The 14,196-nt window shown below is 44.7% G+C and overlaps 1 protein-coding gene across 4 annotated transcripts; it reads right to left on the bottom strand.

Annotated features, from left to right (window-relative positions):
• Window positions 1–90: 90 nt before the first annotated feature.
• Window positions 91–13,996, bottom strand: wdr47a (WD repeat domain 47a). 4 transcript variants are annotated; one of them, XM_084545867.1, is made up of 18 exons: window positions 13,148–13,996; window positions 12,414–12,516; window positions 11,350–11,543; window positions 10,858–10,941; window positions 10,661–10,745; window positions 8,786–8,917; window positions 8,416–8,592; window positions 7,778–8,289; window positions 7,519–7,636; window positions 6,017–6,198; window positions 4,427–4,672; window positions 4,286–4,349; window positions 3,840–3,997; window positions 3,542–3,711; window positions 3,284–3,454; window positions 3,063–3,194; window positions 2,703–2,921; window positions 91–1,549 (listed from the first exon to the last, which is right to left on the bottom strand). In XM_084545867.1, exons 2-18 carry the CDS (start codon window positions 12,426–12,428, stop codon window positions 1,407–1,409), a joined length of 2,802 nt encoding a protein of 933 aa, XP_084401993.1. In that variant the 5' UTR covers window positions 12,429–12,516; window positions 13,148–13,996; the 3' UTR covers window positions 91–1,406. The 4 variants fall into 4 exon arrangements, with proteins under 4 accessions (XP_084401993.1, XP_084401990.1, XP_084401992.1 ...); XM_084545864.1 differs by having other exon boundaries at window positions 3,284–3,711; XM_084545866.1 differs by lacking the exon at window positions 12,414–12,516 and having other exon boundaries at window positions 3,284–3,711; window positions 11,350–11,523.
• Between the last annotated feature and the right edge of the window lie 200 nt (window positions 13,997–14,196).

Raw genomic sequence — 14,196 nt, forward strand, 5'->3', positions numbered from 1 at the left:
CACCGTTTGTGTAAAAGACACTTTATTGAACGTACCAGCAATCAGACTTCAGTTAGCTTGAATTAAGTTAAAGTCACTTTTAAAAACAATTAGAAAGGCTTTATATGAGAGCCACTAGCATTTCAAAAACAAATCTGTACATACATTAACACAACTGAAATAAATACATCTATGTACGTATTAGTTTGGCCTTATTTGTTAAAACAATATACACTATACATGAAGATAAAACTTAAATATGCATCTCTGTCAGTAAATCAATATTAGAAGACGAATGTTAAAAGAAAGTGCGCATGTAAAATCCAAGAAAAGGATACAATGCCCTAAATACTGGTTTTTAATAAATAGCAAAAGTCTCTATCATTGTGCATATGGTTAGAACCTTGTTACGGCCAAAGACTGCCACCTACTGTTATTCCACTAATACAGCAGGAGACAAGCCAAAAGCTTTTAAACTTGTCCTAACTGTCATAGTGCCCAACCAAAAAAAAAAAAAGGTTGTATTTCCCTTTGATGCAGAATAACGACCTTCCATTGCAAGCAAGCCACTGCAAGACACTAGAACAGCTTCAGCGCAATAAAAAAAAACAACAACACTGATTTCGAATTTAAAACAAATGCACGAGCTAATTTTACACATTTTCAGTTGTAGTAATGCAGTGGATACAGTAACATCAGACATCCCACAGCTGGCTGATCAACAATGTATAATAACGTCCACAGATTCAGCCTTCAGGTAGGAAAAGCTCACTACTGATACACTGAAAAATTACGCGTTACGTCGACTTTTGTTTTCCTAAACGATAGCAGCATTACACCGGCTGTTAGAAAATGATATGCAAAAAAAAAAAAAAAGAACAAGGAATGTACGACTTCTCAAAATGACCTAACAAAATTTGATCATGAAAAATGACCATATCATCATTTCTTTTTACATTTTTTGTCATGGAAACTGAAAACTCAAGGAAGGCACCATCATGAACTAAGCACTCCTGTCTACAACTTCTCAGTATAAAGGACATGCAGCAACTGACTGGTGTGTGTGTGTGTGTGTAGGGAGTGAAAATGGAGGGTGACACCACGTGGATTAGAGGATTAGGGGATGAATAACCTTTCAGCTGTACACCTCGAACACAGAGCGATAAATGTGTAGGATCTGAAAAGAAAGTAGAACATGCAACGTGTGTGTGTGTGTGCTTTTGACGTGTCCCGCGTTTGTATCCATTTGGTTTGGACAGACGGGAGCAATGCCTCGTTCACCTGTTTGTGTACCCGCAAGAGTGCTATGTGTTTTTCAGACTAAATTGTGTTGAAAGGGTGTGACAGTGTTTATAATGCAGGAGGAGAAGTGTTGTTGTAGGGGAATGTATGTCGCCTGCTGGTTTGTGTGCATGTCGGTGTGTGTGTTAAGGATTGTGTGTCCACAGGGTGACAGTGCGGTCGGCAGAGGATGAGAGGAAGGACAGGTCTTGTGTGTGCCACCGGCACTGAATCACCTTGTCGCCGTGCTCTCCCACCACGGTCAGAGGCAGCGGTTTGGTCAGGTCACCTAGAAATAGAGGAGACAGAAAACCATGGAAAGCTGCTGAAGGTATCTTCTTTTCCAGCTCAGTATAATCATAACTTAGGGTAAAAGAAACATAAAGATGGCTGCAACATGTTGCTTTCTTTCACATATACAGCAGGTTGAGGCATCTACTGATTCATTATAAACCAATATTAGCACATAAATATATAGAATCTGTAGGCAGGGCATGAGACTTCGGTACTGGAAGATTTCTGGTTTCTGGTTGTAGTCTGGAAACTCGACCAGTTTGAACAGTATTTGGCTTAATGCATGTAAAGATGCTGACTTCATATGAAAGTTGTGAGCTTTTGGTTACAAAATGGGAAGTCGTGTCCACAACATGCTCAGGGTTAAATTGACAACATCAGCTATAAGACGGAAGAGCATCCCTGCTAAGCAAGTGTTAGCATCTTGAAGACAACGGGGCTAACACTTAGCAGCTAGGAGACATGGACCTTATCAAAAAAGATTGTTACATTTGGACCTTTCTCATGAGCACAGTAAACATCACTTCATCTGAGGGCTAGTTTGTCAACCAATACACTACAAAGCTGAACATAATCAGTCTGATCGTAGACACCATCTCTTAACTCCATTCTGATGTTTCTAGTTGGACTGTAAACAGTGACTGGCACATGGATCAAGTTCTCTTGGCCCAGATATCCATGATCGGTTTTCCTAATATCCACTGGCTACACCAGAAGCCCTCAAACACCGGCTGCTGAGCCTAGAGTGTAAGTCATCAAACGGTTGTCGATGGGTTCCCAGATTGTCTCTTGACAGGGTAAGGAGATCATTAAAGAAGCAGACACCGTCTTTGATTATCTCCTTACCCACTGCTGGTGTCTGCTAATTAATGTGACCCTCTTGGCATACAGAAAAAAAGAATCAGAAACATGCATAAATTGATTTGACAGTGTTCAGACCATAGCTCTGAGCTCTACTTGCTTTGGCTTCACTTTTGAATGTGACCTAGACTTCCTATAATTATATCCATTGTGTGTTTTTCAAATTACCTCACAGAAAATTTACTATATCTTGGTATTTATCCATATTTATACCACAATAGAGGATTGTATCCATGCTAATGGTCCCCATATAAAGGAAACAAATGTTTATTTAATATAAGACATACCTTGGAGGTTGCTGACCATGACCTTTGTGTCATAGGAACCAGTGAGAAGGTAGTGCGCTCCAGGGGAAAACCTAACGGACCGGACGTCGCTGGAGTGCGGCCGGTACACCTGGACGATGCGCCCTCCTCTGATGTCATACAGCATGCATGCACTGTCTTCCTGTCCTGTTGCTAGGAGACGACCACTCGGATCGACTGCCACCGAGGCAACAGGACTGCCTGCGTGATAAGGGAGGAGGATTTAGTTGTATGAACCGAAATATGACGATCGAGCGCTACCTTTGCAGTGTCCTCACGTAGACTTGCCGTGTTAAGAGTTAAAACGTGATGGTGAAACTCATGACAAGACATGAGACCTACCTGAGCCATGGAAGGCAGTTCCCACCACTCGAACACAGCTGGGCACCCTGAGGTCCCAGAAACGCACCGTCTTGTCTTGAGAGCCGGAGGCAATCATCCATCCTCCCCATGTATACAGAGACAGAATGTGACCTAGACAAAAATCACATGTTATACACTTTTCTGTAACAAACTTTCCTCCTTTTGACTTCTCACTTCATGTTTGACATCAGTCTGTATACCTGTGTGTCCACTGAGGGCATGCAGACCCTGTCCTCTCTGACAGTCTGTGGTGTAGATGTTACAGTCTCCCGCTCCGGCGCTGATCAAGATGGCTCCTCCACTTTCTGGACCCTCCATGAAGGCCAGGTCTCTGATGGTACCGTCGTGCATGCTGAACTCCAGGTCTGGACCTGAGACACATGAAGAGATAAAGAAAGTGAGAACGGTGGCGCCAACAAACAGGACAGTCATCACGTACTGACGTAGAGTACGCTCACCTGTGGCATTGCAGGTCTCTGCACTGAAAGGTAGGACTTTGACATATTTGTCATTGGAGCCTGTAGCCAGCAGCTGCCCACAGTGACTCCAGGCCACACAGTAGATGGACCCTTTGTGGTGTTTGTTCCTCTTGAAGCGAACGACCGGCTGTTTCACTGGACCTGAGCCGCTAAGAGAAGGATTGGGGACCATGGCTTTACTAGATGAGTGGGACACATTATCTACTCATACTAAGGAAAATGCATTAAGTCTGTGACTCTTATTGAAACAAAGGTCATCATCTGACTGAAATGTCACCTCGTGTCCAGTGTTTCTGGGTAAGCGCACACTCGTAGGGTTTTGGAGTTGGACCCCACAGCATACAGAGCTCCAGACGGGTGAAAGGCAACAGCTCGAACAGCCTGGGTATCTTCCAGAGAATGAACTGGTACAAACAGGCTTTTTGTTTTTTCACCCTGAAAACACATTAACACACAGATTACATGCAATGAGCTCAGTAATCTCTTTGGATCTTCTTTACCCTATGACATACAGTGCATGCTGTCATAATGCCAGCATGACATCAATGCCACTCAAACGTAACTGTTATAATCTGCTTAGTCAAATGCCAAATTAGCGTCACGCTGTATCGTCTTATACTCTGACCAAAACAAGCGGGAACGTCCTGAACGTTCGAATCACAACAGGTCAAAGAGTGGGATTTTAGTGTGTTTTTATTCCAGCTGTGCTTCCATGTATCCTACCTCTTTACTTCGGGTTAAAGATCCCGGAGAGTCATCCTGTTGACCTTCTTTCGGTTTCTGCTCGCTGTCAACAAACAGGAAACACAGTAAATATCTAATTCGAGAGAGGGTGCCATAACACCAAGAGGAAATCAGACCAACCTCTGAGAGACGACTGGAGACTCATTCGGGGGTGGGACTGTGCGGCCGCCGACGGTGCGCTGTGGGGTGCTAGACAGCACCCCTCCCCCTGGGGTCAGGCTCTGCTCCGGGGTCACAGATGGAGGATTATTATTGTCCTCAGAGGCGGGCGTGTTCCCGTTGCCATTACACTGCTGCGCCAGAGACTTCACCTCCTCTCCTAAATTCTCCATCCCCACATTGAGCTCTTCCAGCTTTTGGATGGACCTGCACAAACCAAGCACATACACATGCATGAGTTATGACTTTTCTTTCTTTTCCTTTTTCTCTTTAAAGTAATTTAAAAGAAAATAGGAGGGAGGCTTCTTTGCATTTCACTTTTGCCTATCGGCTGTTAGTCTACTGACAGGCTGGTTAAATCTAGTTAAAGCCACAAAGGGGACAGGACAATAGAAAACTGAAATAATGATGTCATTATGCACAGCTACCCTTGTGAATAATGCAGAGGACACAGGCTGGGAGAGGGAGGAATGGGAGGAAGTCTCTGGGGGCATATCAAAGGGCCTTTGTCCTGCTGTAAAAACAAAAAATAAACACCTTTCCTTCCTTTTTTGATTTCAGTGGAGGCTAGATGTACTGATGTGGTGGTTTGGAGGCAATATATGAAGTGGGAATATACGCGTAGGACAAAACCAGCTCTGAGTGAGGGGCTTTTATTGTGCAGGACTCTAATACCCATGAGGTGATGGTCACATGTGATGTGATGTAGCTGATCAGAACAGATGGCGCAATAAAGACCGGAGGGGGGTGGGTCATACGAGGGAAAGCCACGTGGGACTCGTCATTTTCACGGCCTTAACGCGTCAACTTCACGTCAACTGACAGCTGCTCCTCTATTGTTTGAGGATACTGAAAGGCATACAATAATTAGCAGGCTTATTTCAAGCAAGCTGCACCGCAGCTAATATAGCTCCTTTCTTACAATGGCAGTTTCGTACATTTAGCCCCTGTTGATATTTCGACACCTATAGTTACTAGTGGTAACAGTGAATGTGGTTTAATAGATTAAAAAGAAAAACAGGAATTCAGGAGGATACAAAACAAACTACTGTCTACTGGCCGTTTCATTCTGTGATCTGATTTTATACTGCGTACAATGTGAACTGTCCACGCATAGTGAAAGCTGAGAATCGGAGGTGTGCGGCCTGTGGCCTGCAGCTCTTTATCTAACAGCCACTTCGGCTGCTTTGTTCCATTACTGCCTGCAACATTTCAAACTCATCCACCGCTCAAGCTCACTGACAGAACACATTATCTGTGACTACTGCACAATAAAAATCAACACGTGTCTGACAGTTCTCTTAAGGTGAAGCTGCAACAGTTTGGTTTGCATCGTCTGATCACAGTTTAACATTCTGCCTTCATGTCCAGATTTCTGTTTACAGAGATTACATCAGCAGTAACTTTATACAGGATTTTTTTCTGTTAATCTCACCAAAGACAGCCAGTACAATCTTCAAGACTGACACCTTGAAGTTCGTGCCTCTGTTTCATATTTGCACACTCCCGGTTTGCAAAGGGCATTACAAACAGGTCTTGCTGTGTCTGTACCTGTTGAGGAACTTTTCTGTGAGGCTGTGCTGCATGTCGTTGGGCGGGGGCTCCTGCTGGACCCCTCCCTCCAGCAGCATCTGCTGGTACATCTGCCTCTGCTGCTGCTTCTGCTCCAGGTGCTGCTGCACGCGGAGGCGCTGGCGGTAGAACTCCTCATACTTCTCCGTTGAGTCGCGAAGCTGAGGACCAAACACAGAGCTGTTAATGCGCCTGGCACACAGGAAGAACACATTAAGTATGTTATATTCTGCAGAAGTACCCCTCAACTGTCTTTGTGTTGTACTATATTGTAAATCATGGCAAGGTTACACTAGAAAAGAAGCAGTAAATTTAATGCAAGGAGGAATGATCAGCCTTCAGTCAGAGGAAATACACAACATAGTTTAAAGAAAAGGAATAATGGAGGATTGCATTCATTTAAGTAAATAATATAAGTCATTTTATGGAATATCATGACTTTTCCATGTACAAAGGCAGCATTGTGATCACGCGAACCCTGCTCCTCTCTGTCCTTTGGCCAGTTCAGGTATGAGAGGAGGAAGGAGGGTGAGACCAAGAGCTGAAGACAGGTCACTTCCCCCCTCTGTCCTCAGCTTCCTGTCCTGACAATCTGATAGGAACAACTCTGCTGTATGTATGTGGTGGGGGGGGGGGGGGGGGGGGCGACACTGGAACTGTGCCAGTCCTGGAAAAGAGAAGGAACGCAGAGAGGACAGCAAGAGCAAGTGGGCAGGGATTTGACAAAGAGATCACAAAGACCCCAAAGTCTGCTTCAGTTCCTGGCTTCTTTATGTGTCTCCAAGGTGACGGGGGAGACAGAGCAAACTTCACACTCAGCTACACAGGGGGGCCCAGAATAGAAACCATGAGACAGACAGACAGACACAGATTCTGTGTTTACATGGAAACACGAGGGACGTAATGATTCATTTTTGTGGTTGAGCTCCTGAGTTCTCGAGCTACGTCTCTCCACTGACCTAGAATCAGATCCGCTGTCTTGTCAAGTCTTTGTTTTTTTTTTTAATGGCAGGGATTTGGGAAGTCACACTGGATCAAACAAATGAAACCATTGTGTCTATTCAGATTTGGCATATTTCTTTATTTATGAGGTTTCCGTTTCCCCCGAGTTTATGTGTTAATACCCAATGTCTGCGCACACCACACCCAAATGCAAGCCCCTGTTAGACATACAATGTTATCAAGGCTTAACAACAGAGCTATAATTAACCAGCCAGTCAAAACACCACTCTGAGCTTCCCTGTCAGCGTCAACAGTGACTAGGCTGTAAGTCAGACTTGTAGGAGAAGGACTCAGACACAAGACTAGAAAAGATTAATCACAACTGAGACTGTCACTGTAGGCGCCACACACACTAGAGAAAAGAAAACAATGTGGGGACATAATAAAACACACAACCCTTTTGGTAATGTCTGCACATACATGCTCAAACTACCAAACAGGTCCAACGAGTTAAAAAAGCTAACATCAATGATGCGTACCTCATTCCTGTCAGCTGAACCAGCGGTTGGCGCGTCCTCGCCCGGAGCTGAGGCAGGACGCATGTTCTGGGCTCCACCTGAGCTCATCATCTTGTCCACAGGCGTTTCTGTCCTTGACCTTCACAGAGAAAACACAGTAGAATATCTTCTAAGACAACTAACAAGGTAGCACACAAAACCAAAACGCCCACAGAGCTTGCTGTTATTGTAGCTCCAGGAAAACATTTTGAGACTGACAGGAATGCCTCCGAGCTCTTACGTTTCAGGGGATTCCTCAAAGATGCTGTGGCAGTCGGAGCTCTCCATCATCAGACTCCTGCTCAAGCTCTGGCCCCCCACTCCAGGATAGTGGAAGTTGGCGAATGAGTGGGACATGGGAGAGACCCCTTTCCCCGGCGGCATCTCCCCGCCACTCGCCCTCTTGTCCTGCCCGGACAGCCCGTAGGACAACCCGTCCAACGCTGGGTTCAAGGAGCGTGACATGTACGTATCGGCGGACTGTGGGCGGCGGAGCGGGGAGGAGGGGTACGGTGAAAGTTTGCTGATGAGCGGCGTGAGGAGGTCAGCGTAGCCGGTCTTAGCGGGCTTGACCAGGCGGTCTACGTGGATGTTGAGTTGCTTCTGTTCGAAGGCGCAGGAGAAGACGGTGTGGGACAGGTTCTGCATCCAGGAGAGCAGAGACAGGTCCAGGTCGTCGCAGCCGTTTCCGCACAGCATGTCGACCCCCAGGAGGACCTCGCCCTCCGTGATCTCCTCACCCGTCGCTTTGCTCTGCAAACAAAAAACACCAAACGATTGGCAAGTTTATCACTTTAAAATTGATTACGTAAACTCTTCTGTAAGCAGTTTAAGGGACAAACTAGTTCAAAGCACAGCATCTATGTTCAGATTTAGCACCTGGCAGAACTCCACGCAGCACTCATAGAGGACTCCCTTGAGAAGCAGCTGAAAGAGTCGATCCCTGCTGGCCTTGAATCCAGCCTCACTGAGCTTCCTGTCTGCAGGGATGAACTCTGCCACCATGGTGCAGGCCTCCTCAAAACACTGCACCCTGGCTGTGCTCGGGTTCCAGTCCTGAGGGGACACCAGCAGAGAAATCAAATCAAGAGACGCAAAAGTAACAAAACAGCCAACTATGGCAGAAAGTGCACAGGAGAGTCACGTTGCAATTACAGCGAATGGGGACAAATAAAACAACGGTGCAGAAATTATAGTATAACATTACTAAATTTGATGCAGATTTCATCTATGACACTAAAAGTCTTGCCTTGAACTCTGCATGGTTTGTGAGACGGGGCAGCGTGAGGAGCAGACACAGTTTGCTGTAGTCATCTTTGGAGGGACAGAACTCCTCCAGGGCATGGAGACACTTGACTGCTTCCTGCATGGTGAACTCCAACTGAAAAACATGACATGTACGTCTAACTGTCACAGATCAGTGAGCAGAAGTTTCTCTCTAAATAGCAGAGATAGATGGTACGAAACAGCTAGAGTTGTACACCGGAGGCACAGCTGACTATAAAACGTCAGTGAGATTTATTGTTCTTGATAGCTTCAGTACAAATGATCCACAGAAGAGCAGGGAAACTTTCCTCATTCACAAAATTGCACATTGCACCAGGCAGAATATCACCACCAGCACAATGTCAAGCCTATGTAACAGCCAGCAATCTACACCGCCAGGCACGCTAGTGGACACTGACCGGGCACGCCAATACACAGTGCACACAGATGTCCAAAGAAGTCTGAGCTAATCCAGTTAATAGGACATGATAGCTGCAGCACAGCGATGCCATGTGACAGCAGAGCCACAGCTAGCCTAATTTAAAAGAGGATCAATAGAGAAGAAAGAGTGTCTCTGCATGTGTGACTACACTGATCAGGCATAACATTATGACCACCTTCCTAATATTGTGTAGGTCTCCCTTGTGCCTCCAAAACAGTTGTGACTCGTCAGAGAATGGCTATTGCTTCTTCTCAGGGTGTCCTGTGGTGTCTGGCAACAGAATGTCGTTAGTGGGGGCCTTTGGGTCCTATGGGTTGAGGGGAGGGGCCTCTGCGGATCATCCCACAGATACTTGATCAGTCCGGGATCTAGTGAATTTGGAGGCCAGGTCAGCACCATGTGCTGGGGATGGCTGCTGACATGAACGAGTGTCACTGCTATGGGGTGGGGGTGCCTGGTCTGGTCTAGGTGGTTGGTACGTGTCTAAGTAACATCCACATGAATGCCAGCTCCAAAAGTTTCCCAGCAGAACATTGGATTGTCACAAGATGGTCAATGTTATTCACTTCTCCTGTCAGTGGTTTTAATGTTGTGGCTGATCGGTGTACACCAAATACTGTTTGTCAGAGTCACAATGTTACAATTTCAGATTTGACATTTCTGCAAAAAAGAAAATTGAACAACTCCAGGCAACATCATCATGTGCTCCTCATAATATCCTATAGACTATAATGTTCTAATAATAAAGTAAATTTACTGTGGCTTAGAAACATCTGTTACTAGGTTTGAACTACAGTCTGTACACAGTTTTACAAATGTATGTGCACTTCAATACTGGGTAGTCTCTGATGTCATCAAAACTAAAAATGCTATCCACTGCAAACTCTTCTTGTTACTGATAGGGTCATATTGGTGTATATGACTTTCTTCTGAGTCAGCTGTAAAGAGAGTAGCCGCTAACTGCACATTTTTACCAGCAGACAAGGCGACTGTATCCACAACAACAACGATACTCACAACCACGGAGTATCAAAGGAACACACAAACAGCTTAATCCAGGTAAGTCCTCGACCACAGTGTGGTCAACAGACACGTCACTGCCTGCATAGAAATGCAGCCACCGTTAAGCTCATACAAACACACGCACATCAAACCAGCCGGGGTTATAAGCAGACAGAGGTGAGGCTCGGTCAGATCTAGAACTACAGGGATTAAAAACACTTTGATTCTCTTTTTGTTTTTTGTTTTTTTTCATTGAGATAGAGCCTTCTTGTTTACTGCCATGACAACCAGTGAGATTTAGTGGAAAGACAAAGCAGCGCTGTCACAAATCTGGTCACTGTTCACCCAAGCTCAGGATCAAGGCTGCGTCGGGAGGCTTAGAGAGCACAATGAATGCTGATGATTTTTACTCACATGCTGTGGCTCGTCTTCCGCAGACATGGCATTGTTCACGCACAGAGCCTCCAGAAACTTCTGCTTGAGGACGATGTAACGAAACCTGTGGACATTAGAAATGTCTAGGAGCTTCAGCTACAAAGAGTCAACTAATGGAGCGAAAATATAAAGAAGGTACAAAAGGCAGTGAATAAATTATGTGACAGTGAACTCACCTTTTTCTGTCAAACTTGTCCATGCACTCCAAAGGCTGAATGAACTGCAACACCTCGTCCCACTGGCCATCAAGAACCAGTTGCCTGAAACAAAAACAAAAAATGCCTTCTCATATTTAGACGTCCCACAAACAAGTCACAGTCAGTATTTAAACATTTGCTTCCCTAATTGTTGTGGTATTCCCTAATAAAGGCGAGACAGCCTATTAATAAACATTTCACACTAGAAGGTGAAACCCCGATCTGTAATTAATACTCAGGCTGAGGAGACTTGCAGACGCCACAGTGCAGGCTGACTTCCAAGGCAACACTCGCATCTAATGCAGAGGTGCAGTGTTACACTATCTCTAATGTAGAGGACACTATCAGAAACACTAAACCTATGACTTGTAATAGCTTTCTGCTGTTTCTCCCCCATAGTAAGCATCGTTTCTGGAGCTGCAACGTGAGACATTTATATCCAGACTGCACAGTGAGACGGAGTTCATTTACCTGAGGAAGAGCATGTCGTCAGAGTAGAGTCCATTGATGACGCCGCTCTCCTTTTCCAGAGCCAGCATGCTGATGTGCAGCTTCCGGGAGTTGAGAAAGTCCAAGATCACCTTGATGATCTCCACCTCCTTCACGTTTATGGTTTCCTCCGCTGTCATGGTGACGACGGACTGCCTACGACAAGAGCAACGGAGCTAAAAACAGAGGAGAAAAAGACAGTTTCTACTTTCTGCGTAGCAAAAGCCCTGAGGCCACTGAAGCAGGCTCGTGACCAGATCCTGCCTGAACCCCTGGATTAGGATAAGGAAATGTAGGTTGCGAGCAGCACTGAACACATATGAATGCTTGGTTCAAGGTACAGCATAAAAGTAGGACACACTTTAAGCCTTTGGATATCAAGTTGACTCTTCAAACATCATATGAATATATGACAATGTTACATTAAATCGCCAGATGTTTGGGTGAGGCCGTTCAGTGGGTACACTAGAGAAAACAAAAGCACTCTAATATAAGAGTCCTGCAATAAATCTTATCTTCATGAAGGTTATGGTATTCAACGTTTGTTTAAAATAACTGAGAGAGCTGTTGAACTTTTATTTTGGAGGCTGTGGTTTGTAGTACTGTTAAATTATATTGTGTTGTACATGTACATGTTGAGACATGTTTCTATTATTTCAACAGCCCCATTGTAGTCAGTGGGCTAGGCTCAATAACTTTAACTTCAAAAGCACCACAGACTACATCCTTCAAAATGAACAAACAGTTGAATCACTACCATTCTTATCATAGACTGAACATTATAACAGTCATGAAGCTACGACTCAGTGCAGGACTGTTATATTACAATGCATTCATCTTCACTTGTGTACCTGATGAGCTGGGACGTGAGTGCATGTGTATGTAGTGTACATCTACCTCCTGAAGAATCAGTCAGATGCTTCAGTGAGGCTGGAATTACATGAGAGTTGTAATTTTTCTGGATAAAACAAACCCAAAAAAAAGCCAAATGCACCATTTTTCATGCTGCTTGTTTACCATCTAGCAAACTCATCCCCTGAACTTACTGTGCAGTTTGACATTAGGTCAAATGTGTATCAGCTGACAGCAGTGCAGACAGGTATGATGTGTCGTTTCATGCAGATGTGCCAACACTCAGACTTCACCCTCCTTCAGCATCCAACATAACAAAAATTAACTGATTTAATGAAATTGTTCAGTTTTTCCCAGAATAACATCCGGTTTAAGTTTTAAACATTATGACAATTTAAGGGTCAAAACAGAAGCTGCTGTATGTGACTTAGAGCCTGTGAGGATGAGTCCACATGTTGTGTTTACAGAAGACATCCTTGTGTTACTGTCGTGACAGTAAATAGTCTGTACTTCATTATGATTATCTACCAGGGTGGCTGAGTTTTTGCTTGACACATATAGGAGCAGGAAATGTGTTTTATTGAGCTCCCAAATAATCACAGAGCAGTCACTGCAGTCCTGCTAAGCTAGCATGATGGTTAGCTAATAACACTGGCACTAAGCCACAAGTCAAACAGTATAAGGAGCTTAGGCTAGTCGCTAGCTTCATATGGTTACTGAATTTAGAGACCGGATTAGAGCAAAACCATCTAACAGCTAGTTACTGCTAGAGCTCATACAAAGCTGGTTAATTTATCCGGGGACAGGACGGAGACTGACTAGCTAGCCAGGCCGAGAGGAGAGGGAGGCATCATCCGCTAGTTAGCCGCACGGTCGGGTGGGGTGCGCACTGACAGCTTTCCCACCAACAACACCGACTAATGCTCACCTGTTTCTAAAAACTCATGGGAGGAAAACGCCGTCCTCTTGGGTGTTTCCGTGCTGCTGTCACGACTGTACCGCTCGGTATTGTGTTGTTTTCTGGCGGTCGGTTCCTCCTCCTCCTCGTCTGGTTGACTGTGTCCCCTCCTTGCTGGATCTTTCTGTGCCGCTCCGCTGCGGTCTGTCGCTGCCCAGCCCTGCCTGCTCCTCCTGCTGCTGCTGCTGCTGCTACTGCCTGCAGGGGCACCGCCTCCATCCATCCTCCACACGAACAAACTTCACATTATCAACAGAATGAAAGGTTATATTATAGAAAGAAAAAGAAAAAAATGTGTCTGAGAAAGGAGGAAGTTAAAAACAGAAGTTAATATGTACACTGAGAGACAGTGGCGTACGCAAGGGGGTGACATTGGGGGCACTTTCATTTTATGGCCCTAAAGTAGGGGCCTTCAGTTCGATTCAAAACACTTTATTTTTCCCTGATGGGCAATTAAAAGGTACAGAGAGCAACACCATTTACAAAACACACACAAGTTAACACAACATGTGCAAATTGGAAATGACACAGTCAGTCGACTGTCTCTGACTAAGCACTCAGTCAAAGTACAGAGAGGAAAACTGTCTATGGAGGGACAGAGAATCAATATGATGCTGGAGGTGTCACAGTTCAGGAGCTGGACTGCCGTGGGGACAAAAAAATGTCTCTCCTCCTTTGTGTCCTGGAACCTGGACAACGCAGTCTGTGATCTGATGTGAGGAACTCAAACAGAGTGTGGAGGGATCTTGTAGAACCCTGTGAGCATTTTGGATTGTTTGTTGATCACATAGATAGATAGATAGATAGATAGATAGATAGATAGATAGATAGATAGATGCACACAAAATTTCGTTGCAAATGGCTCAGGTAGCAATGCTTAAGGCACAAGTACTTAAATAAAGTGTCTAAAAAACAGAACAATAACAATAAGAGTAATAAGTAATAATGTGCATAACAATAACAATATTGTACTGGATTATTTCACTGAAATTTATGCACTTGATTTATTGCAATGAATG

Source organism: Chelon labrosus (assembly GCF_963514085.1).
Source record: "Chelon labrosus genome assembly, chromosome: 6".
NCBI classification, from domain to species: domain Eukaryota; kingdom Metazoa; phylum Chordata; class Actinopteri; order Mugiliformes; family Mugilidae; genus Chelon; species Chelon labrosus.